The sequence below is a fragment of the Passer montanus genome, unplaced genomic scaffold, assembly GCF_014805655.1.
Source record: "Passer montanus isolate IOZ18808 unplaced genomic scaffold, ASM1480565v1 scaffold4, whole genome shotgun sequence".
NCBI classification, from domain to species: Eukaryota; Metazoa; Chordata; class Aves; order Passeriformes; family Passeridae; genus Passer; species Passer montanus.
The window spans coordinates 835,756-859,142 of NW_024368818.1; the positions used below are offsets into that span (position 1 = coordinate 835,756).

The 23,387-nt window shown below is 35.6% G+C and overlaps 1 protein-coding gene across 4 annotated transcripts in view; it reads right to left on the reverse strand.

Moving 5' to 3' along the window:
• Positions 1-23,387, reverse strand: part of PDS5B (PDS5 cohesin associated factor B) — a 101,142-nt gene that overhangs the window by 24,458 nt on the left and 53,297 nt on the right. For all 4 annotated transcript variants that reach the window (XM_039718380.1, XM_039718382.1, XM_039718381.1 and 1 more), the window contains exons 13-24: positions 22,686-22,799; positions 21,103-21,184; positions 17,885-17,933; positions 16,261-16,400; positions 16,070-16,185; positions 14,975-15,080; positions 13,155-13,315; positions 12,402-12,525; positions 11,470-11,628; positions 10,623-10,691; positions 6,165-6,301; positions 1,548-1,671 (exon numbers count right to left, since the gene is read on the reverse strand). In XM_039718380.1, coding sequence (XP_039574314.1) covers positions 1,548-1,671; positions 6,165-6,301; positions 10,623-10,691; positions 11,470-11,628; positions 12,402-12,525; positions 13,155-13,315; positions 14,975-15,080; positions 16,070-16,185; positions 16,261-16,400; positions 17,885-17,933; positions 21,103-21,184; positions 22,686-22,799 — 1,381 coding nt within the window. The remainder of the gene's footprint in view (positions 1-1,547; positions 1,672-6,164; positions 6,302-10,622; positions 10,692-11,469; positions 11,629-12,401; positions 12,526-13,154; positions 13,316-14,974; positions 15,081-16,069; positions 16,186-16,260; positions 16,401-17,884; positions 17,934-21,102; positions 21,185-22,685; positions 22,800-23,387) is intronic.

Below are 23,387 nucleotides of genomic sequence, written 5' to 3' on the forward strand. Positions count from 1 at the left end.
AGACGGAGGAAGGCAAAGGGCCTGCACCTTAACATAGTAAAAAGAATATCAAAACAATGAAGCAAACTTTTGATAGGAACTGCAAGGTTAACATTTGCAATAAAGATTTGCCACAGGAGGGAAATGACTGAAGAAATGAACAGATTTTGATCACTGGGTTCACAAGAAAACAGAACATGCAAACACTACACTGGCAAGGCTAGTTTGGCATGACACTATGCAGCTTGAGTATCCTTTCCGGAGCAGAGACAGAACTTATTTGTCATTATACTGAGTGACTATTTTTGTCTTGACTAAATTTGTTCTGAACTGTATAAATCTTTGTAACTCATTTTGAGACAAAACTAACATTTCTGTTCAGTTTTGGAATAGGAAAGCTGAAAAGTATCAGACTTTTCTTTGGGTGTAAAGACCTTCAGTTTTTACCACTGAGTTCCTGCTGTAGTTTTGCTAGATTTCATCTGCGTAAGTAGTTTAAAGCTTTGGTCCATTTCCCTTGTTTTTCACAGCATTTGGGAACCAACTAAGGGCTCCTTTTCATAGGAACACAGAAGCTTAAAATTCACATAAACATAGTTATGAGCCTAACAGGGACTGTCTTACTCTGGTAAAGGAATGATTTTTCTAGTCTAACTAACCAATTGCAAGCAACTTTAGAAACTAAAAAAGATACTCTGTGTGAAAGTAAACAATATCCACACAGGAGCCAGACTCCATATTTTCTACATTGCATGCCAGTTTAAAGTTTTCTGTCATTTAAAATGGTTTGCAGCTTTTAAAGCTTCAGCTAGACACGTGAATTAGGATCTAAAATGGCATATCATTATTGCTGCAGATATCTTCTGGACAGAATTCCTTACAGAGGATTTCTTGACTTCTGGAAAATCCAGGAGAATACCAGCAGCTACACCAGTAACACCAACAATAGTCCCTTCATGGCAACCTTACTCTTGGGGCATGAATCAATTTCTGCACAATTTGCTACACCTACAAGCCAGAAATAGAGAAGGTCCCTATATCTCTACTTACAACTGAGAGTTATTTCCTTACTATGGGCTCACAGACAGAAGTTAAGGATGAAAATTCCAGCATCTGCTAAGAAATATCTCCCTATTTCTTCTAATATTTGAAGGATACTAGTTATTTTTGCAGACCTCTGCATTCCAAATATATTCTACCCAAGTATTGAGAACCAAGGTCACCTTTTTCACCACAGCTCAATATACTATAAATCATCTCATTTTAACTTCTAGTAATGTTATAATGCAGCTGGGGTATTACCTAAATACATCTGCATTTCTTCTTTATCAGTATTCTAATATTTGACTACTCTATGGACTACTCTACTCTTCCCCAAATGGACAGCCCAGTACTACAGATCTAATTCTCATCCACAATGAGTTTTCAGGATTATGAAATGGAGAAATAATTTCATGCCAAGGCTGAATATTTTGCATAAAACCAGATTTGCAGAAATATACATAACAGAGAACAACTATATACTCATACATCTGCTGATAACCCACAACTCCAACAAATTTCCTTACATTTATGGCTAGTGCACACAGCTGGTATTGTTCTAAGGTGATGATTTCGTGGTAACAAGGTTCTTGTGCCAACTTCACAATAGCATTCCCTGCAGCCAGCCTCAAGCGAGACATGTCAGGTTTACTGAAAAACAAGCACATGGATTGTGAAGGTTAATTAGTATAAAAAATTACGTAATTATTTGACTTAACTAAATCTAATAAGTTTGCATCACTGAAAAACAAGTACTTCAAAGGAAAGAAGTTTCTGTGAACTTAGTCACCTCTATGCTAGCAGAAGCAATTTCAAACCCAAAATAATTTTCATGGCACCACATTTTACAGCCTATTCCCACTTACCATTACCTTGTCCCAACCTGGCAATAAAAATTTTCCATCAAACTTCCTAAAAGTTCCACATGGGTGTGAAACAATTCTAGCTTTGCATTGAGTGAGGACAGTCCATACTGCCCCTCAGAGACCACATCTGGCAGTAAGACACTTCTGTTCAGCTTGCTGGTCCCCCGTCAGCAGGAGAGGCCTGCCAAAGAAGTAGCCAGCCATTTCTAGTTCCCAGAGTTGCCAAACTTTTCTAGCTCAAAATCCATGCTTCAGGCCAACATAAATTAATTAGACACTGTAATACATGACTAAGTGAATTCTATTTTAAGACAATAACAAAATGTCTTTTGAATGCAACCACTGAAAATAGCGTGTATCAGATGTGTGGCAAATTTTCTACAGCACAGAATTACAACATTCTAAACTCCAAAAGGTTTTCAATATTTTTTCTCTTGGTGAGCATTAGTTTAAGAAAAAATGCAGATGGTGTTTCAAGAAAATCTCAATTCAACTTCATATCTAATATTAGTACTTTCAGCAAGAGCTAGCATCCTCTGATACTGAAATAGTCTTATTTTATGCTTAGTATAGACTAAAATCAAAATCCTACTACAAAGAAATGCAAGATTAAACTTAGTTTTTCTACCTAACCCCAAATTTGCATAATCTTTAATTTTGGAGGACTGTTTATGACTTATAAAATAAAAAAGAAAGACTTGGAAAGGACAGCTGAGATACTGCTTATTGATTAAATTTGATATTAAAAAGATACAAGACTGGTGAATTTAACCTACACATGATAACATCTCGAAGAAATCAGTTGTTGATTTAAAAGCAATTCAAAAAAGTCATCAATCCTACTACTTCAAAGTGTGAAGGATAAACAAGAGAAGGGATTTGTTGTCCAAATGGGACCTAGCCTCCAACTGACACTCCAGGCTGAACAATGCTTTGAAGTAAAAAAAAAACAAAACAAAAACTGCCCTTACAGTGTCACTGAAGGGTAAAGTTGTGTAGATTTCAAGAGCCATAGGGGCAGAGTCACTTTTAGGGCTGTTGAAGGCAGTAACACCAAGAAGATTACAACATGACTGATGGCCTCAACAGCATCAAAGGCTCCTGAGCCCTGCCACTTTCACTTAATTCAATTATGTTTAGCAAATTATTAAACACTGTTTAAAAAACAAGTGCAAGCCATGAACACTAAAAGTGACTCACACAGAAAGACCTCATACCAAGTACAGTCTAAAAGGTTATGTTCTGTACTGAATGGACAATTTTACTCTTTTCAAAGCCTACTCCAAGTCATAAGGAGAAGTATCAGGTTTGCACACAAGTGACCCAGTAAGCATTGCCAGAAAGAAGATATCCTTACAGCACTCAAAGGGTGAAGAACAAAGGTCAGGAAGTGTCAGCAAGTTCCATGCAGAACTAACAGGCCTGAAACATCATCTCCTCTGCTTCAGGTTTTGAGAGTAATTGTTAATGTAGGCAGTATAGGTCACACAGAGACAATGCACTGGCCCTTCTACCAGTTTGGAGCTTTCTTGAAAAGCAATACTGAGAATTACAAAATAATTATTACATGTCCTGTCAACAGGGTTCTTGCTTCATTCAGCAGTGGATGCACCCTTTCCCTAGTCTTCCTTTTATCACTTATTTACTTAGAGAGGCTCTTCTGGTTGCCTTTGTCACTTCTCACTAGATTTTATCTCAGTTGGGATTTGGCTTTCCTATCTGTATCTCAGATGGTATTCCTGCATTCCTGCCAGATTACCCCTCTCTACTTCCTCCTTCTGTATACCTCATACCATAGAATAGTTGGAGCCAGAAGGGACTGTTAAAGCTCATCCAGTCCAACCCCCTGTAATGACCAGGTACTTGGAGGCCTGTCCAACTTGACCTTGAATGTTTCTAGGGACAGGGCAGCTATTACCTTCCTGAGCAACCTGTTTCAGTGTTTCATCACCCTCACCACAAAAAAAGTTATTCCTTCTGTCTACAGGCTCCTTTTAAGTACTGACAGATCACAATAAGACCGTTCTTATTATGGTCACCCCAGACCCTTCTCTTCTCCACACTGAACAACTCCAAATCACTCAGCCTTTCCTCATAAAAGTGCTCCAGCCCTCTGTTTTTGAGATCCTTCTCTGAGCATGCTCCATGTGTTTCCTGTGCTGAGAACCCCAGAGCTGGATGCAGTACTTTGTGTAGGGTCTCACCCTCAGAGTGAGCTGAAGAGGCACAATCTAATCTCTTGACCTGCTAGCCATGCTTCTTTTATGCAGTCCAGTACACAGATGGCTGTCTGGGATGTAAGCAGGCATTGTTGGCTCATGTCCACCCTTTCATCCACCAGTGTCCCCAAGTACTACTCAGCAGGGCTGCTCTCAATCCCTCTTTTTGTGTTTGAATTTTGCCAGGAGCACCTTGCTCATCCAGGTACAGTTTGCTGAAGTATCCATCTACTTTTCTACTGTGATCATTCTTGAGTACTAAGGGGTGATTTTTGAATACAAGGTAATTAGCTATCTTAGGCCCCTCTTCCCTCCAGGCCTTATCCAATGGGATCCTACAAACACATTCTTCTAGACACCCAAGACTGTTCTCCTGAAGTCCAGCCCAATCTTGCCTTCTGGCCCCCTTCTTGCCCTCAGGATTTTGAACTTCACCATCTTAGGTCATTATAGCCAAGGCTGCCTTCAACCTCCACATCCCCAGTGAGCCCCTCCTTGTTGGCATGTATGAGGTCCAGAAGAGAGCCTCTCCTCATTACGTCCTCAACCAGCTGTGTCAAAAAGTTGTCATTGACACTGCCCTGGATTGTTATGCACTGCTGTGCTGTGTTGCTCTTGCAGCAGATATCAGAGAGGCTGAATTTTCCCATGAGGACCAAAGACTGCATACATTAGGTTGTTTTCAGCTGTTTAAAGGCCTCATCCACTTCCTCTTCCTGGCCAGGGGTCCCATAGCATACACTCACCATGATGTTACCCAGAGCAATCTGCTCTTCAGTCTTAACCCATAAGCTCTCCATTGGCTCAACATCCATCCCCAGGCAGAGCTCCAGGCTCTGGGATGGAAGGGTTACCTCCAAAGCAACATCACATGTCACTGCAGCTTTCTCCCTACTCTGAAAGGATCTCTCCCTAGCCCTCCATTAACTTGATTTAAAAATGGAGAACTAATCACATCATTATATAAAGTTTTATTTTATATAATTACTTTTTGAGTAGAAAAGGAGTGGGAAAATTAAATTTCTGAAACATGAACAGTAAGGGATCATCATTCCAAGCATGAAAACACACAGGGTCTACAGAACTGATCTTACTAACTACTGTGTAAGCCAACCATGTGCTCCAAGTAGTCATGCTGAAAAGCTAAATTACTGCCACTCAACTCCCTGGAAGCTGCCATGAATGGTCACATTACAGAACTTAAAACTATAAACAATTGTTTACAAAGAACTTTAGGACAGACTACACAGTTGCTACAAAGATAATATACTTAACAGCTCTCAGGTTTGCAATTTTGCTCACAAAATATGGTTCTATCTGCATTACTACTGTATAACATTAACTCTACCTGAAAATCAGAACCTTTTTAAACATACTGGCACAATCTACACATACCCTTAATGTCTTTTGTAGACATAAATTTTCAATGTTTAGCAAGCAATAGTAGCTGACAAGTTGTCACTTTTCCTACCTCAGAGGATTAAGAAGATACCTAGAAAAACAAGTGGCCTAACAGTCATCTAAAAGGTAAATTATTTATTGAGATTTAATCCTGTTTACACATTTCTTTCTTGCCTTTACTTTTAGAGACCTTAGGATAGATTAGCCTGCCTCCAAGCAGAAGTATCTTGTGTAATAAGTATTTCCACTTGGTTTATACAACACACTATTATTCTTTATTAGAAAGCCCACCTATTGGCATTTGGCATACACAGCAATTGGTACACCAGGAACAGCAAGCTGCATAAAAAATTAAAACCAATTTTCAGTGGGAAGGAGGAAGTTGCACAGTTTATTCCTGCAATATGACTAATGGCCAACTGAAGGGATAAATAAAAGCAAGAATATAAAACCTAAAATTCAGCTGTGTGTACAGTGTTACAAAACCCAAGACTCAGCAAACTTACGTAGAAACCAGCCAAGCTTACTAACACATCTTATGAAATAAAATATATAAATTGTTAAGCAGTCTAGCAGAATAGTTTACACTCTACTTCAATTAAAACTCTCCCCTCACTCCATCATCACAGACATGAAAACATTACCATCCGGTACATACCTTATTTTCCCCTGCTCTGTTAAATCTCCATCACTGTGCAATATTGTTGTTAGCAATCTCAGAGTAGAAGTACCTGACTTGCTGTGGTTGTTCTTCATTCCTAGCAACCATCGAACCATCATCTTGATGGCCTGAATCTGAAAAAACAAATTATACCAAAAAGTCAAAGCATATCATAAGCCTCATATTTAAAATAATCTTTATCTTAATTTAATCACATAGTATTTTTTTCCAAGTGCATTTTGCTGGTACAAATAAGTCTGTCAGGACTGCAAAACATCATTTAAATACTGAAAGATAACCACACACACTCTCACTAGACAGCAACTTTTCACTGAAAGTCTCAAGGATGTATTACAGCAAATAAAAATTACACATTTAGTTAAAGTTTGAGCTGCTTCTTCTATAAGCAATCACATATTTTGTTCTTTGAAAACATTTTCTTAATTGAGCTTACATCCATTAAATACTGTGAAATAGGCTAAACAGTTAGTTTATACTTACTAAGAAAATGTTACTGGATCAAAAAGCAGAACATATTTTCATCTTTATATATTCCTATAATTGAGTTGGAAGAGATCTACACGGATCAACAAGTCCAGTGAATGACCCACATGGTGACTGAACCCATGACCTTGGCATTAAATTCCTGTATATTCTATATATTCTCTACTTATCTGTCATATTTGAGTTTAAATTTAAGACATGTACTTGAAAAAGCATTTAATAGACATCTTGACTATTAGCAATCTGTACTATGATAACTTACCCTGGTAAAGAGTACTTTTTTCACAGCTATTTAAAGAAAAGCCTCAAAGACAGGGAGGGATAACTTGGTTTTGCCAATGGACACATCAAGTGTTTTGAGGCAAGCTTGTGCTAGTATGCAGAATCTAGCAACTATCATGAAACATGGAATAATTTCACATTTCTTTACTGAAAATAAAACATTAATTTGGAGATTAAGTTTGGTTTAGTATTTGAATCCCTTTATCCTTTCATTTTCCTTTCATATGACAGCAGAGACAATAAAGAAAACAAAAAGAACATCTTCCTACAGCAAAATGAAAATGCACATCTAAATCACATAGATATCCTTTGGGGTAAAAAAAAGAAACAAAAAAACCCCAAAACCAAAACAAAATATTGAACTCTGAAGATCAAAACCCAAAAGCTTGAGAAAACTTAACACTTTTTGAACATGGTAACTTCAAATATTCTCATTAGTGGGAAAAGCAATTCTAGTAACTTTCATATAAACATTCAGAATATCAACAAATTAAATTTATCATAGCCTAATTCCTCTACTCCTTGCAACGAACTGACAAAAATGGGCCCATCAGATCTCAGTTCTAGGACTATCACTTCTATGTGAGCTTAGTTTCTAGGACTGTAGTCCACTTGCTCCACCTTATTGGGTAACACCAGTAAGCTGCAGGATGTCTGTCACTCCAGAACTCAAAATGCAAATGGAGTCTGCAGAGCAGAATTTGTCTTGCCCTCACTTTCAAAAGGTCTTCCACTGGAACAGCTCTAAGTATCCATCAGAAGATTTTAATAGCATCAAGCCCAATATAATAATTGTAATATAACAATAATGGCATCCCATCTTTTCACAACTCACAAATCTAGTTTCTTCATGTCATAACCAGGACCTGTAACCGTCAGTGCCTCCCATTTATTGGGAGGATGGAAATATGACAGCTCTCCTTGGTCCTCAAATAAATGACACATTCAGCCAAGGAACAGATACAGGCTACCTTGTCCCCTGACCAATTTCAATTTCAATCTTTGCTTCTAGTAATTCACTCCATAATGTCTTTTCCCCAGTTTTATTATCCAAACCTATTCTAGTCTTCCTTCCATGCAGTCAAGTCCTAGTCCTGTTTCCTTCAGAATTTTTGTCCGACCCCACTAGTTTCCCTATTTTTTTGCTGATGTTAAAGATGATATGATGACATTCCAGCAACCATTCAGAATTAAGCATTCCCATGAAATTAGTACAGGGCACGAGAATTCCCCCAGTCACTACTACTGATTACCCAAAGACTTTGTTAAACATGACATGAGTTTGGACTGCTGTCATGTTTTAAATTCTCCCTTTGCAACCAAACAGTCTAGCTATTAAAAGATAATTCCAGTTAGAAGGAATATTAGGAGGTTTCCAGTTCAATCTCCCACTCAAAGGAAGGTCAGCTACAAAACCACACCACATTGGTCTCAATTTTATGCACTGTAGTGTCAAAAGGCCTCCAAAAATGAAGGCTGCACAGCCTCTCTTTGCAACCTGCAACCTCTTGCTACCTGTTGCATTGTCTGACTGTTCTCAGGACTTTCCTTATATTCAGTCTGAAGTTCTTATTTCAATTTGCATTCCACAAGCCTAGAATTCTCCTCTGAGATGAAAAATTTACACAACATGAAAAGATAAGAAGGCAAAAAAGAGACAGAGCCATACGAAAGACAACACTGTCTTCCTACTACATCACCATTATGGCAGCAGCTGGCTAAGGTTTCTGCTGTCTGAGGCTTCAGAGCAACAAAGGCTGCAAGTTTGTGCAGTAGTGAAAAATGAAACAAAGCCCACTTTGAGCATAGTTAGAGAAACAGTATTAAAAACCTTATATTCCAGTGATATGGAAGGAAACAAGAAATATCATTGCTACTACAGAAGTCTCAATCTGCTGCATGGTGCACAGTAATCATTACAGGTCATTGCCAAGAGAGACAATTGCTTTAGAACTCTAGAGCCCGGCGTAGGAATTCCAGTCTAACTCATACATGACTCATACAATCATTAATCCAATTCATAGTTAATACTCTACTGAAACATTTCTCTGCACAGAGCCTTTCACAGAAGGTGTAGCACCCAAAACTATGGTTATCCAACAATGGTTATCCTGTATCAGTCTACATCTGCTAGGCTGGACAATACTAAAATTCAATTTTCAGCAGTCCTTCTCACTTTCATACTCCAACTTGCTAGTTTTAAAATCCCCACTAGATATATTATAATGCTACAAAAGCAAAAAGAGGCTTGTGAAACCAGAGTGAAGAAAAGTACACTATCAGAGAGAAATCATTTATAAACTAATGGCATGGTCTGGAGCATACATTAAGTTTAAGCTCCGCAGTAGTAATAAATGCTAATTAAATTTGCAAATCAATTTGCACAATAACTTGTTTTCACCTGCAAATAAATTCTTCTTACAGTTTTCAGGCTTGGCTTAAACTGCAAATTGCCTTAAGAATTTCTGCAGATTAATTCCCTTCCAAATAGGCAAATGTATGAGAAGTTTTATCAATATAAAAGTACATTTTAGAGAGTTACTACAGGTTCACAAATAATTTAAAATAATTAAGAAAAACAATTAATATTTGCTACTTCAAGTTACATGTATAATCACTCAAGTGAAATCATGTCTATTTAAAATTAGCACTTCATTAAATTAAAACAAAGGTGCATTCTTTTAACAATTTTTGGAGTATACTATGCAACTATGGAGTTGCACAAACATGAAAAATATCGTTTGTGGAGTCAAAAAACTAAAAGCAACAAATCAACTTCAAAAAAAGCCAAACCTTTCCAGTAATGTGTTCTGTACCAAAATGCAAAGAAAAGTACTTACCAACCTAGCAGAAAAGAAGGTCTGCTAGGAAGTGTTTAACAATTTTGAGACAAGGCAAAGAACCTTTTAAATCCAGAGACACTCTACTCAGAAGACATTAGAAACTAAACAACTGATAAAACATAGAGCATACTATAAAAGACAAGCATCTTATTCTGAAAAGAGTGAAAGCAAAAATCTATCCCTGTTCTGAAGGGCATTTAAAAACCAAATACAGATATAGAATATATTTTCCACATCGTGAGTCTCTTTCTAATTCATTGAAAAATTGATTGACAGTATCTCTTACAGAGTACAGAAAATGTATACACTTACTCCAAAATAAGAAAAGGCTTGAGACGTCATTTTTAAGTAAAGTACCAAAACAAACCCCTCACCATTTTAAAGTGATTTTTTTCTTAATTCAGGTTTTTTTCCAATACCCATTGCAAACATAGAAAAATAAACAATGTAACAGATTTATTCATTTGAGGAAACTGACAAATCCAAACCCCATTTTTCTTCTTCCAAAACAACACTGAAAGTTTCTTGGAATGGCATAAAAATTCAACAGAAAAAGGAAAAGACTTTTAACAAAATTTCTATAGTATTTAACTACTACATTGAAGAGGAGGGGAAAAAAATACTTTTACTTCAGGTAATTCAGCTATCATCACAGTCAAGTATCAGAAAACAAAACTACACCTATAAAGAGCTCATATTAAAACTTAATGAAGTGTGTATGTAAATTTATGTATAAAATAATAATTTTAAAATATGTTCCCAAGAGCAAATTCTTATTAAGTATTATAAACATAAAATACAAGAAAACACAGTACACGCTACTCACTTTAACAAGGGTTTCAGGAGACACTTCTTCATCTGGGACCCAAAGTTTTGTTGTCTTTTTTCCTGGAAGCTAAACAAAATGTTACATTTGTTACAGTACTGTTACTCTTCAGTGAAACTTGTAACCTCTTCTTTCCTGTTTGCTTCTGGAAACAGTACGAGCTGCACTCCTGGTCAGTTTATGCCTCCTCTACCTTACAGAAGTAACCACTACAGAGGTGAGATACCCCACTATCCAACCATTACCAAATTTAAGATTAATAAAGGGATCGGTCATTATTGTTACCTGAAAACTATTCCTTTAGGGCACAATAGCCACTGCTTTGAAAAATAACAGTTTTTCCATATTCAGTAGATTGGAACCTCACACACATTTTACTGCTTTAGATAGTGTATCTTTCCCTAAGCAAATTCAAACAATGCACACGTTCATTTTTTGACTTCATAATCACTTTAGAATCAATTCAAAATTGTTTAAAAAATTGAAATTCGGTCCTCCATTTAAATAGTGTATTTTAATGTCAAATGTAATGTACTTCCTAAAAATCACAACTCACTCAAGATAAGAAACAGAATGAAGTCATAACAAATTTCATCTTTTTAATGAAGGCCAAGTTACAAGTGATGAAATGCTATGCTATGCAGCTCATCACTTTTGTAAGATTCCCAAATTGGTAGAATTTTCCTTTTCTGTACCATGGGTTTTGAATGGAGTCAAACTACATGAGGAAATCAGAAGACAACCACACACAAAAAGAACCAGCATGCCAAATATTTTCCCAAGCACTTGCTGAGTATGATACTACAGAAAAAGCACATTCTTAACATAAGGTTTTAAAAGTACTCACCCTATCATTCATTAACAAATCTTTAACAATAAAAGTAGCAACCAAAGATTTCAAAGGGGCAGCAAACTGGTCAGGTGCAAGCATGGCTATATGGCCAATAGTAACCAACGGCGTAATGAGGTGCTCAAAATTGCTTGGATCCAGACTTTTATGCAGTGGCTAAAAAAAAAGGCAACAAATTCAAGTATTACTGATACAATCTGTGTCCTACTGAGGGGATGGGAATGACAGCTTCGTACCAAGATGTCCATGCCTACTTCAGAAATACAATTTGAAAAGAACTATTGATTATTTCATTTTAAAGATACATTCACCAACCCATCAAGTCTTCCTCAAGTCAGAGGAAATGTCAAGATGACAGACAAAATATTTATTACCTCTGAATAGCTCAAAAAGTGACAACTCAAACACGACAATTTAGGAAACAATGGATTAAAAAGCTTACTTTCTTGTGGGAGATCTAGATCTCAAGCTAGCAATTCCAGTAATGGACTATGATTCAGCCTTCAAGATAAGAGGCTGATGGCCAATAATTAAAAAGTCCATTTGCAGTTACAGCTATAAAATTTATTTACTCTGTACCACAATTCAGTTTTCCATAATTTCTGCAACCATTTAAATACTTTTGACCATTTTCAACCGGGGTAAGGAGTAGCATATGGTTCCTCTTTCCATATATAGTTCATGGTTCTAGTACACAGCCTAACACTTGGTTTTACTCTACCAGCTCTTAAAATACATAACCTAAAACATGACGAATCACAAGATACAAGGACACCCTCTACTACCATTCTTTGGGCCAAAATCACGTAAGAGCAAAAGGAAAGGGGAAAAACATATTTCTTAAATCTGCTACAACTTGCAACTACATCCCTTAGTGTACATATGCAATATGAAAGATCAGTAAAAGTAACTTAAATATTTAATGTTACCTCAAATATCTGTGCAAACTGCGTTTCTTTGCTGGAAAATATTGCATGGATGCAGTGAATAGCATACTTGGCTTGACGAGGGGGTCCCTTTTTAGCTTTATGATGCAACACTGGAAGCAAAGCACTAAACAGTTGTGTAACAAAACAAATAGACAAACAGACCAAGAGATAAGTAATTTCACAAATCGAAAATTTTCCAAAACATCAAACTAAAAAAGAAGTATAGGTAAACATATAAAAACCACAACACTTCTGCAAAAGCACTAATTGCTTTTGTTTGGGTAATTTCTTCACAAAAAAGCCAAAAAAATTATTTACATAACTTGCAAGCAAAAAAATCCTAGTTTTTGTTGATAAAATATTACATGGTAAAATAGGCATTGATATCTGCACAGGTACTAAATGTTCTTTTGGAAATGTTTTGGCCTACATATCACCATTAAATTGCAAGGAAGGTTTTTATACTGCATGTACATATATATATATAAAACCAGGAAAGAATCAGTAATTCTGAAGTATTCTGAAGGGCAACAATATAAATTATAGTGACATACCAGCTGTCACTACTTTGAGTATATTCATTTCACTTCCAGTCTTCAAAAAGCACTACAATTTAGTTTTTCAACATCTCTTTTGGAAAGTAATACTTTCTTTCAAAAGAATGCAGGATAATGCTACAGCAGATGAAAGGAAGAGAACTTCCAAAATTCTGTACAGTAAAGGTCACGGCTCAGAGTAAGATATACAACTTACGATCGTATGTGAGGAAAGTCTTCTTCAATTTTACTTCCTGTATTTTTAAAAATTTGTAATGCAGCTTCTGCCACTTTTTCATCATCCATTTTCAAGCAAGCGAGGAGAGATTCAAAAGTTTCAGCTGAATGAAATGAGATAGGGTGCGTAAACGAAAGTACCTGCCAAAATATGATGAAAGCCATGTTAACATTTTTTAAAGGTCCACTTATACTAGGACACTTCATCAAGAGTCATTTTCCACTGCCATACTGGAACATTTATAATACTCTCCCTGGTTTTGACTCATGATCCACATTTCTCTTCTTTTTTTTTTAGTAGCTCTTGAAGTTCTGTCTTTATCCATGACCTCATTAGATTTAATTTATTTCCCCAGTCTCAGTTTCTTCTCCTACTATTCTGACTATGTACTTCTCAGTGACTACATCTACATTAGCAAGTACTGGGTTACAGCAGGAGCAGGTCTTAAGAGAAACCCAACTGATGCTAAGGAAGCAATGTTCATGTTTCAGGAGTTTTACTTCAGAGTATTTTTAGACTGACTAAATCCACTTTAGGCAATGCAACACAACATGTGCTTCTGAAACCCATCTCAATTTTGTTCCTGTGAAAGGAATCCAGCCTGTGTGCCTCCATACTTCCTGTTTGTTTCCTCAGGGGAAGAATTGATTCTGCTCTGAAGTGAAATTCCTATCTCTAAAATAGCAACACAGACATAGTCAATAGGGCCTCTAGTTCCTCAAGTTTTCCACACTAACTTAACAGATTCTGTACCTTTCCTTCAGATTCTTGGACTTGGTTATTTTCAGGTATGACAGTCCTCCCATGTCAAAAAAAAATGAAATAAAGAAACCCTCAATTGATCCTCCCTGAAATTTGGTCTTCTCTTCATTTTTAAGTGGCTGTTGATTATTAGCCTCATTCCACATAATATTCTGACTCATGGCAGAGAAACAATCCTTAAAATCTAGAAACTTCTTCATATGCAGTTTTCTATTTTCATTAAGTTACCTTCCTTCCCACTTCATTGCATGGCATTCCCAATGCTGGACTCATACATTTGTCCTCTCTGTATTATACTGATGATGTCTATACATCTTTGTTCAGGGCAGTCTTACTCCTCTTCCTTAAATGTGTCATGCCAGTTCATACAAATATGTGAACACTGACTTGGAAGCTTTCATTCAAGCATATACTCCTTCACAACATGATTCATTCTTTCTTACTCAGATGCGTTTTTGTACTACTAGGTATCTGCACTTTTATCTAAATGTGCACATCTGGATAAAGAGCCACACCCTTTCAGGTGAATCTACTCAGTCCTTAGTTCATCTAAAATACTCTGAAAACTTCAGTATGGGAGTCCTTTAGATTTTTAGGCCTTTGAAGTCAACCCCCTCCTGGACTACTTGACAGTCTCTGCTACGTTAGCTCAGTCTCAAGATTACTCATAGCTGAAATAGGTAAGACCCCAAATTAGGTAGAACACAGAGGAACCACAATGTTGCACTGATGTACAACAGCACAGTGATTTGTCTATTTACAAATCACTGAATTCATGCTCTAATAACCAAAACTCCACTGCTGCTGCCTCACACGCAACTACTTTTGGCTTACAGAAAAGCTTCTAAATCATTTAAAAAATAACCTTACTGATGTGCCATGTAAGATGAGCATAAAGCACAAACAACCAAACCAGTTTCTTCCAGGTAGGTACTACATGCTTTTGACTAAAAGCAGCAAGTGCTAATTAAAATTTTATTTTAACTAAGTTGTTTGCAAAGTTTCCCATGCTCACTGGCCACCAGGACTATACTTGCCTTCAGCAATTCAAGACCTGCTCTGATTGCCTGGTCAGTAGGTACACCCTCATCTTCATCATCAGCTGTTCCATCTATAGACTTGTTCACTTGCTTGATAAGGGCACTGAAGAGGAAAACAAAACATGGCCTTGTAGGTACTGCAATTCCACCCTGTATGATTACATCTTAAACTTGTGAAAACAGTCTTATTAAAGCAACAATCTTATTTAAAACAAAAGCCTATTATAAACTAAATATGTCAGCTACATACATAATCTGGTTGCCCTCATCTCCTATCCAAATCAAAGCTTCTGAAGCATTACATTAAAAAAATATTTAACCATCATGAATTAAGAACTATATACAAATTACTCTGGAAGGATGACCAAAATAAGAAAACAATTTGAGCATTATAAGCAACAAACTCAGTAAGAATTACGCTGAGGTTACAACCTGCTACAGATTCTTAATAATTGATGGAAAATAACTGTTTACAATACTTAGACTCTAACCAAGCGGAAAAAAATAACCATTTAACCATTCTGCTAAGAGCTGATGACAAATTTACAAGAGCGATCTTCTGCATATTTCTTCTTGACAGTAAGGCTTATTTCAAATACTGCTGTTAGTTAAATAACCATTTCAGCAACAATAATTTCAGCAATCCCCCTCCTACCCCAGCTTCATTGGTTCACTCTTCCTTGAAGTCTTGCTGCCTCATCATCATAACCTTTACTTCCTCAGTTACATTACTGTTTATGTCACTATGGGCTAATATTTTGGGTGGAAAGTTTCAGCTGAATAGTCTGGACAGAAATTTGTTTTAAAATAAGTCAGCTGGTCACAAACCATGTGTTGTCTGTCAGCAACACATCCACTTTTACTGACAGGTCATTCCAGCTATGCTGAATGACAATGCAATTGTTTCTGTGACTACATTCTGGACAAGGACACAGAAGCCCCTACACGAAGTGAAACAGAAGAAAACGTTGCAGGTCACCAAGCCTTGAGCCATACCCACCCAGCCTATCACTGCTTGTGCTTAAAGGCAAAGCAAGAAACCCCAATTTCAAACCCTGTGATCTATGGCCAACAACACACAGAGAAAAATACCTGATGGATTCAGTATCAATGTGCACAGGAGCAATTCTCTCAAGAAGAAACTTTATCATTTCCAGGAAAGGATTTGTTGGTTGCTTTGGATTGCCCAACTTCTTTGTTATTTCCCTCTGAAATATAAGTTGTGATTTAATTTCTAATAAATTCTATTCCAAAAATATTCACACTTTAAGAGCAATTCTTACCACACATCCTTCAGCCTGTTTGCAAGAACATGTTGGGCTAACGAGCATTTCTAACTGACTTCTTATTTTTTCATCATCTTCTAGAACTTGTGTGAACTTTTTCATGAAATCTTGAGCTTTCCCTGGATCAGGAAGGTTTCCTTTAAATAACCAAAATAAATCACTATTTATATATCGTAAATTGCAGAAGTTTGGAACAGCATAGAAACCACACAAAACCCAAACCAAACGAGCAAAAAGAAAAACCACAAAAAACCCAAACCACAAAACACCTCAAAATAAGCAGACATATCTATGAGGACACAAATTTCTACAAATTTCCTCTGGCTAATTGCCTTCCCCACCCTTCACACTCATTTTTCAGCAAGTCTAGTTGCTCTTGCTAATAATATTACAAACAGCTGAAGTTGACCTCAGACTGTAAAGCCTGAACTCCACAACAAAATATACTCTGCATACAGATCACCCAATGCAACAAGTGTGAAAAACATCCAAAAGGGTATTTTTGCTAAATTACCCCTTAAGTGAATACAAGCTTTAAAACAAACATTCAAAAATAAAAAACAGCATTTAAAATGCATTAAGGAAACATGATCTTTACAACACCTTAAAACATCCCCCAAAAAAAAAGGCATTTAAAATGCATTTCTTCAACTACATCCTCATTTTATATTTATGTTTTATATCATAGCAAGGCAATTTATTAGCAAAGGATTAGTCTACTATTTAAGATGCTTCATATTTTTTTGTCCAGACAGTGTTAAGCAAAGCTGGTACAGAATGTGGTGTAGCACTACAGGATTGTTAGTTCAAAACAAGTTCTCTTATGATTTTGTTTTGCTGTATTGATTTTTTGTAAAAATAAAGCGAGTACTAAAAGTATGAGGAAAAAATACAAACTAATGAAAAATAGATTAGTATCACGGCCAATGAAGTAGCACAGTTCATTTTTTTCCTTTGTATTTTTTCCAAAATGTGCAGTCTTATGTATTATATTTTTTCACCAGAACAGATGGCATTTTTTTTTAAAGGTGGATTTGAAAACAAATTTTCAGAATTGTAAAGCAAGTTTTTCTTCATACTAGTTTTAATGTTATTGACAGGGTGGGCCTGGGGAAAAAACGTGTTGCTTTTGGGTTGTTGGGTATTTCTTTGTCAATAGTTCAGTTTACATAGAAGTTCTTCAGTTTTTGAAGTGCTTTCCTTGCTAGTGAAATCCAAACTCTCCTGCATTCCAATGCCATTTACAAAACTAAAACCTCAGAAGAGAAGTTAGCTTAGTAGTTTAGTTAGCACCTATGAATATATACTCTATAATAAATGTTAAAATAGACATTAACACCCTAGATCATCTAGACCTTGAATTAGTCCACGATGCAGCCAAAATACTGTGATAGGCTTCATGACTGATGTCATCTTACAGTAAGTGAGTAATTCTGCTTAGAGTTGCCTTCATTCTTAAAAGCATACTGCTGCATCACATTTATCATTATTTGCTTTAGATTTTATCTGCTACAAAACGTTTTTTTAATAAACTTACCCCAAATGATTTTTAAAACAAGAAAGCAATATAGTTCTACTGTAATTTTTAGACACTATTTCATAAATACTTTTACTGACTTACTTGTTATAACCATCACTTTTGAGAATATAGCTTTACTGCTGGCATCTGTCTGCAAGTCACAGAAGAAAAATGGATTAAGTAAAAATTTTACATTATTTATTTCCATTTGAATATTGAGTAAGGAAGATTCCAGCCTGCATTAACAAGTCAGCACCCATTCTGCTAACATATCAGCATGCTAGAAATCAAAAACCACCCCTGCAAATTCAATGTAGACACAGGAAGTAAAAGGTAGATCATCACTACAGATCAATTGCATAAAATACTTTTATTACTTTTCAATCTACCATATAACTTATGAACAGCATGAATGAGCCATTTCTGCGGTGTGTAGTCTCAGAATAATGCCATCATTTTCAGGGCTCCTACCTGTCATAGCTGAATTCACATGTTCAGACAAAAAAATTATAAAAGACAGAAATCAGATATAGTTTACAGGATTCAAGTAATGCTGTCAGCAGATACAAACTTCCCATATTCAAATCTCTTGTGACTCAGGGGAAAACAAAAACTGTACTGTGGAGTTTCTTTCATCCTGACTGTTCTGGTCTCCAATACTACCTAAGTCTTCAAATACTGGCTAAAGGTCCCATTAAAAGAGATTGAGCAAACCACTAATAATTTAGCCAAACATCAAATAACTGGAGGCAGAAGTATTAACTTGCAGTAGTATAACTCTATTGAATTATGACAGATTAAAGAAGTTTAAGAAACATTTCTTTTTAGAAAATCTGCTGTAGCAGTTATCTACATAATCTTACACTCATCTGCAGCAAATGAAGATTATACTCCAAAACACACAAAACAGCATTTACCCACTTTTCTACAAATGAACAGGGAAGGTTACGTATTTTATTTCATTGTATATCACTGCTGAAGGAGAAAACAAGAGTAGCTGTGATTTATGCTTTCACTCTTCAGAAAAGTATCTTGTCTGAAAGGTAAGTTTGATGTCCCTTCTGTTCTAAGTCAGGAGAAATTATGACCAACAGCAATAAAAATTTCCTTAACACATTTCCAGCCTCTTCAATAGTGCTTTATCTGAAAGGCCTTGAAGAGGAAAGAAGGAGGATGCACATAGAGTTTCAGTAAATGGCAGAAAGATAGACTGGGAAGTTCAAAGACTTACAGTTACAGAATAATGTAGGTTGGCAGTGACAACTTTAGGTCACACAGTTGAACTGCCGACTCAAAGCAGGATCAGATTTTGCTTCAGGCAAAGTTCTAGTTGCATTTTAAATATTTACAAGGATGAAGATTTTGCAGCATCTCTGGGCTACCTGTTCCCATATTTGATCACACTTACTGCATTTTTTTTCTTACTACCTAATCAAAGTTTCTTTGTGGTAACATCTGCACACTATTTCTTCTCCTATTCTAGTTTATCTCCGAGAGCTCTCACAATGCCTACACTTGGCACAGGGATAACACCCGCAAAGGAGAACAAATCAACAACTAAGCTATAATGATTACATGAAGAAATTAGAGAGAAGTGAAAAAGCACGCAAAAACTCATTTTACTAAAAGGTTACTGTTTAATCTCAGTTTTGTTTCCTGAAAGAAAGAAATGTTTACGTAGCTCTGAATTGCTAATGGATATTTGTCTCAAGATTATTACTTGGACTGTATGTGATAGTCTGAGGTGGCATTGCAGGCAGCAAAACAGTTTTGCATCAGGGAATCTTACTTAATTTAGTATGTCAATTTACACAAAGTTTTACTTATTCATTCTGGTATTGAGAAATAAAAGCAAATGAACACTTCAAAGAACAGTGTTCAGCTGCCCCTCAGACACCTCTCTTCCCTGCTGTGCTCTATCACAAGCCATCTAAATTCTCTCATGTAGTCTTGTTATTCAAGAGAATACCCAAGTGCAGAGAACTAGTATCTAAGAACAAAAAATAGGATAAAATCCATATGGACAAATGCAAACACGTCAAAAGCATGCACTGTCCTGAATGCAAAGCTTTCCTGGTAAATTCCATATCATATTTGATATTTTAAAACAGAGAAAGAACATTTACTACTCCCAGAAAACAAAAGCTGAAATTTCACTTTCAACTGAAAAGTAGAAAATATCATGGAACTCAGGTAGTAAATGCATCAATGTGTTTAGCCTACACCAAAGAAGATAAAACAGTACATGAAAAGCATTTCAAACAGTCACCCAAATACAAAGAAGTATTGTTGTGCTAGCCTTTACTGCACTTAAAATTTAATATATTACAGTATGTTTTTAATGCACTAAGTCAAAATTATTAATTTCACTGCAGTATCTCTGTATTAGCAAGACACTACCATCTCTAAGCAGATGCATTAGATAATCCAACCACACAGCTACCCACTCGTCCTAGTTCAGGTAACTCTAGCAAATGGATAATCATTAAATTTATCTTGGTACAACTATATGCACAAACCAAAAATAAAAATCACACATACAGGCACATAGAAATTTGAGCATGGCAACATTTTCTACTCTATATTTTTCTGATAAAAAAGCATCAGATCAAACTTCTAGCATTAAAACCAAGTTTTAATTATATTTCAAAGCATATCAAGAATTTAGTTTTATAACTGCCCTACCCAAACATGAGCATGAACATAGATGTAACTAAAACAAACTGAAATTCACTTTATGAGAGTATCCTAAATCATCAATAAATTCTAATTTTTCCTTTCTGAGCAAAATCTGTAAACAAGAAAATGAAACTGTAATCTGGTATCTCCAATACAGTATTTAAGAAATTTCTGAGAGGGAAGAGAAATTAATAACCTGTTGGGACAAAAATATTGCAATTTCTTCAAAGTTACTAATCACATGTAAGATAACAATTTAAGAGGGTTTATATAGGTACTTATTCTTAATTACTTGATTTGGCAGTCAAAAATGATATGCTGGTTTCACCCTGTTTCAAGAGCCAGAATAGTCCTGGCAAGATGTAATTCAAACACTAAGACAAAATACTTTATAATTAAATGACTAGCAAAACATTTTAGAAATTTCTATAATACCCTTTTCCTCTTCAATATTACAAACACAATGTATACACATTTCCTTCATCAAATGTAGTCTAATGAAGTATCAGTTGACTTTCACAGTATTTTCTATCTGCTATTAAAATAATTAAAAGCTTCAGATAGCCAAACAAAGGGAATTAAAAACAGTACATTAACTAAAACTGCATATTCACTGGGGAATAAAGATAAGCTGAACTCACTTTGGGTTGTTTTATTAGGTCAACTAAATCCTTTACTTGATGTCGTAGCAGATTTTGACATTTCCACATTTCATTCAATGCTCTAAAAATAGAAAAAAATTAAAAGAATTGTCAAAATTAATCTATTCAAGGAGTAACACAACTGTCCAAAATGAGTCTTTACAGTCTTTTCAATTTTAGACTCAGAAATGTACTTATCACCTGAACTTTCACTGCTGAGTGAGCAAAGGCTAAATATTTCGTAGGAGGATAACATGCAAAATGAATTTGATAATATTAGACTGAAACAAAGTGAGATTTTGAAACAAATTTTATTTCAGATGCTTAAGTACACTGCCTTTCAGAGGAGGAAGTAACTAATCTCCGGTCCATTAAGAACTCATTTGTACAAACCTGAAATGACTCTTCTAAAAACATACCAAGAAGTAGGTTAAACAGATGTTTAAGATTTTTATCACCAAAACAATGTTTTTCTTGCAGACAGGAAGAAGCTACTAGATGAATAAATTGTGAAAAGTGGACATGATTAAGCTTATAAGAGATGCATGAAAGATACTCAGCAGAATATAAAATTAACACACTCTCCAAGAGTAGTAAACCATATAAATAGAGGTCGCAGCCGCATTCACAAAACTTACAGAATCCATAAGTAAATAAATCATTTCTATATAAATTAACTGAACAAACTATGTCTTTAAAATGAATACAAGAACTGTAGAACTCAGAAGTTACTTGTTGCCTGAAATAACAAATAACTAAAGAATCCATTCTGCATTTTCATTTAGCCTACACTAAAAATTACTAGAACAATAAGTTTTTATTTTTAGTATACTATTGATAATTTTAGTTTGTTTTAGTTGCCATATATATGGACAGGCAATACAAGAAATTCACGGGATCCAAACATCAACTTTTGTAGTATTGGAAGGCTTTGAGATCTTTTAAGGCATTCATTCATATACAAAGCGTTTTCTAGTCTCTTCCACAAAGAAAAAAGAAAAAAAGACTCTCTACTTGATTTTCAAGTGACTGAGTACTACTACATGAAAAACAAAGTAAAACTATCTAAAATCAATCCAACTGTGATATTACAGCAGTATAACTGTTATTAGTCAGTTTCATGTGCATGTACCCATTTTAAGCTGGAGAAGGCACATAACACAATAGCGAAGGAGGAAAGACAAGTAAGTTTTTCTCAAGATACCTTGGCTGCTGCAAAAAGCAGTTTATCAATTAAGAAATTGTCATGTAAGATTTAGGGCTGATCTACTATACCTGTGTTATCTCTTTGCAGACATGAAAGGACTGACATGCCCTCAAGCTTCTTTGCAGATCTTTGATACTACGTTTTTTAGCTGTTTATGGTTGAAATGTACTGCATCTTGTTAGAAAACACGCTATAAGTTTAGGGTTTTTTTTCAAAATCTCACTTGAATAATAGATGCTATTTCTACATTCTGTTTTCCAATAGTTTATAAACTGTTTCTGTCCACTGACTTAGGCTACTCATAACAATTCAGAGCTCCTTTACAATACCATTTGTATTAAAAATTATTTTGCAGGCAGTAAAAAGCAGCACGTACTTCACAGCATTTGAATCCAGTGTTGCATAAAGGTAATACAAACATTTCATTCGTTCGTTTGTTTCCAAGTTATGAGGGACCATGTACTGAGCAAAAATGCGTTCAACAAGTAACCTGAAAGACAGGATTAAGACATTTCAGCTGTGCAGGAAGAACACGGCCTGGAATTGTTGAAACATCAATTTAAATTTTTTCAGCCCTATCTAGACATTAGTTGTTGCATTAAAAAATGGGGATATTCAAAAACCTAAAGTTCAAGTTATTTGACATAACTTAGCATAAATTAAACAGAAATTTTTAATTAGAGAAAATGCAATGCTAATGCTGACATTAGGAGATTTAACAGATCTCCTAACATTATCAAAATCAAATGTATTAATCTAGAAGAAACCAAACAATTCAAGAAAGATACTAATTACTAACCCAAGAAGATGTTATCATTTAATTTCATTACAAGTCAGTATTAGGATATATTCATGAACTGACCCAAATTAATTGCCCTGAAATAATAGTGCTACTACTATTAATAATGCTTATTAAAAAGAAATATCATGTTGATTATATCACACAATATCATGAAGCCCTGAAGAAGAATTCAGATACCAATTAGAAGGAGCTGACTTCCTTCCACCCTTTTCTGGCCCCTTCCCCACAGGCTGAGTTTATCCCATGTCTTTTCCAGCTGCAATATAAATGCAGGTA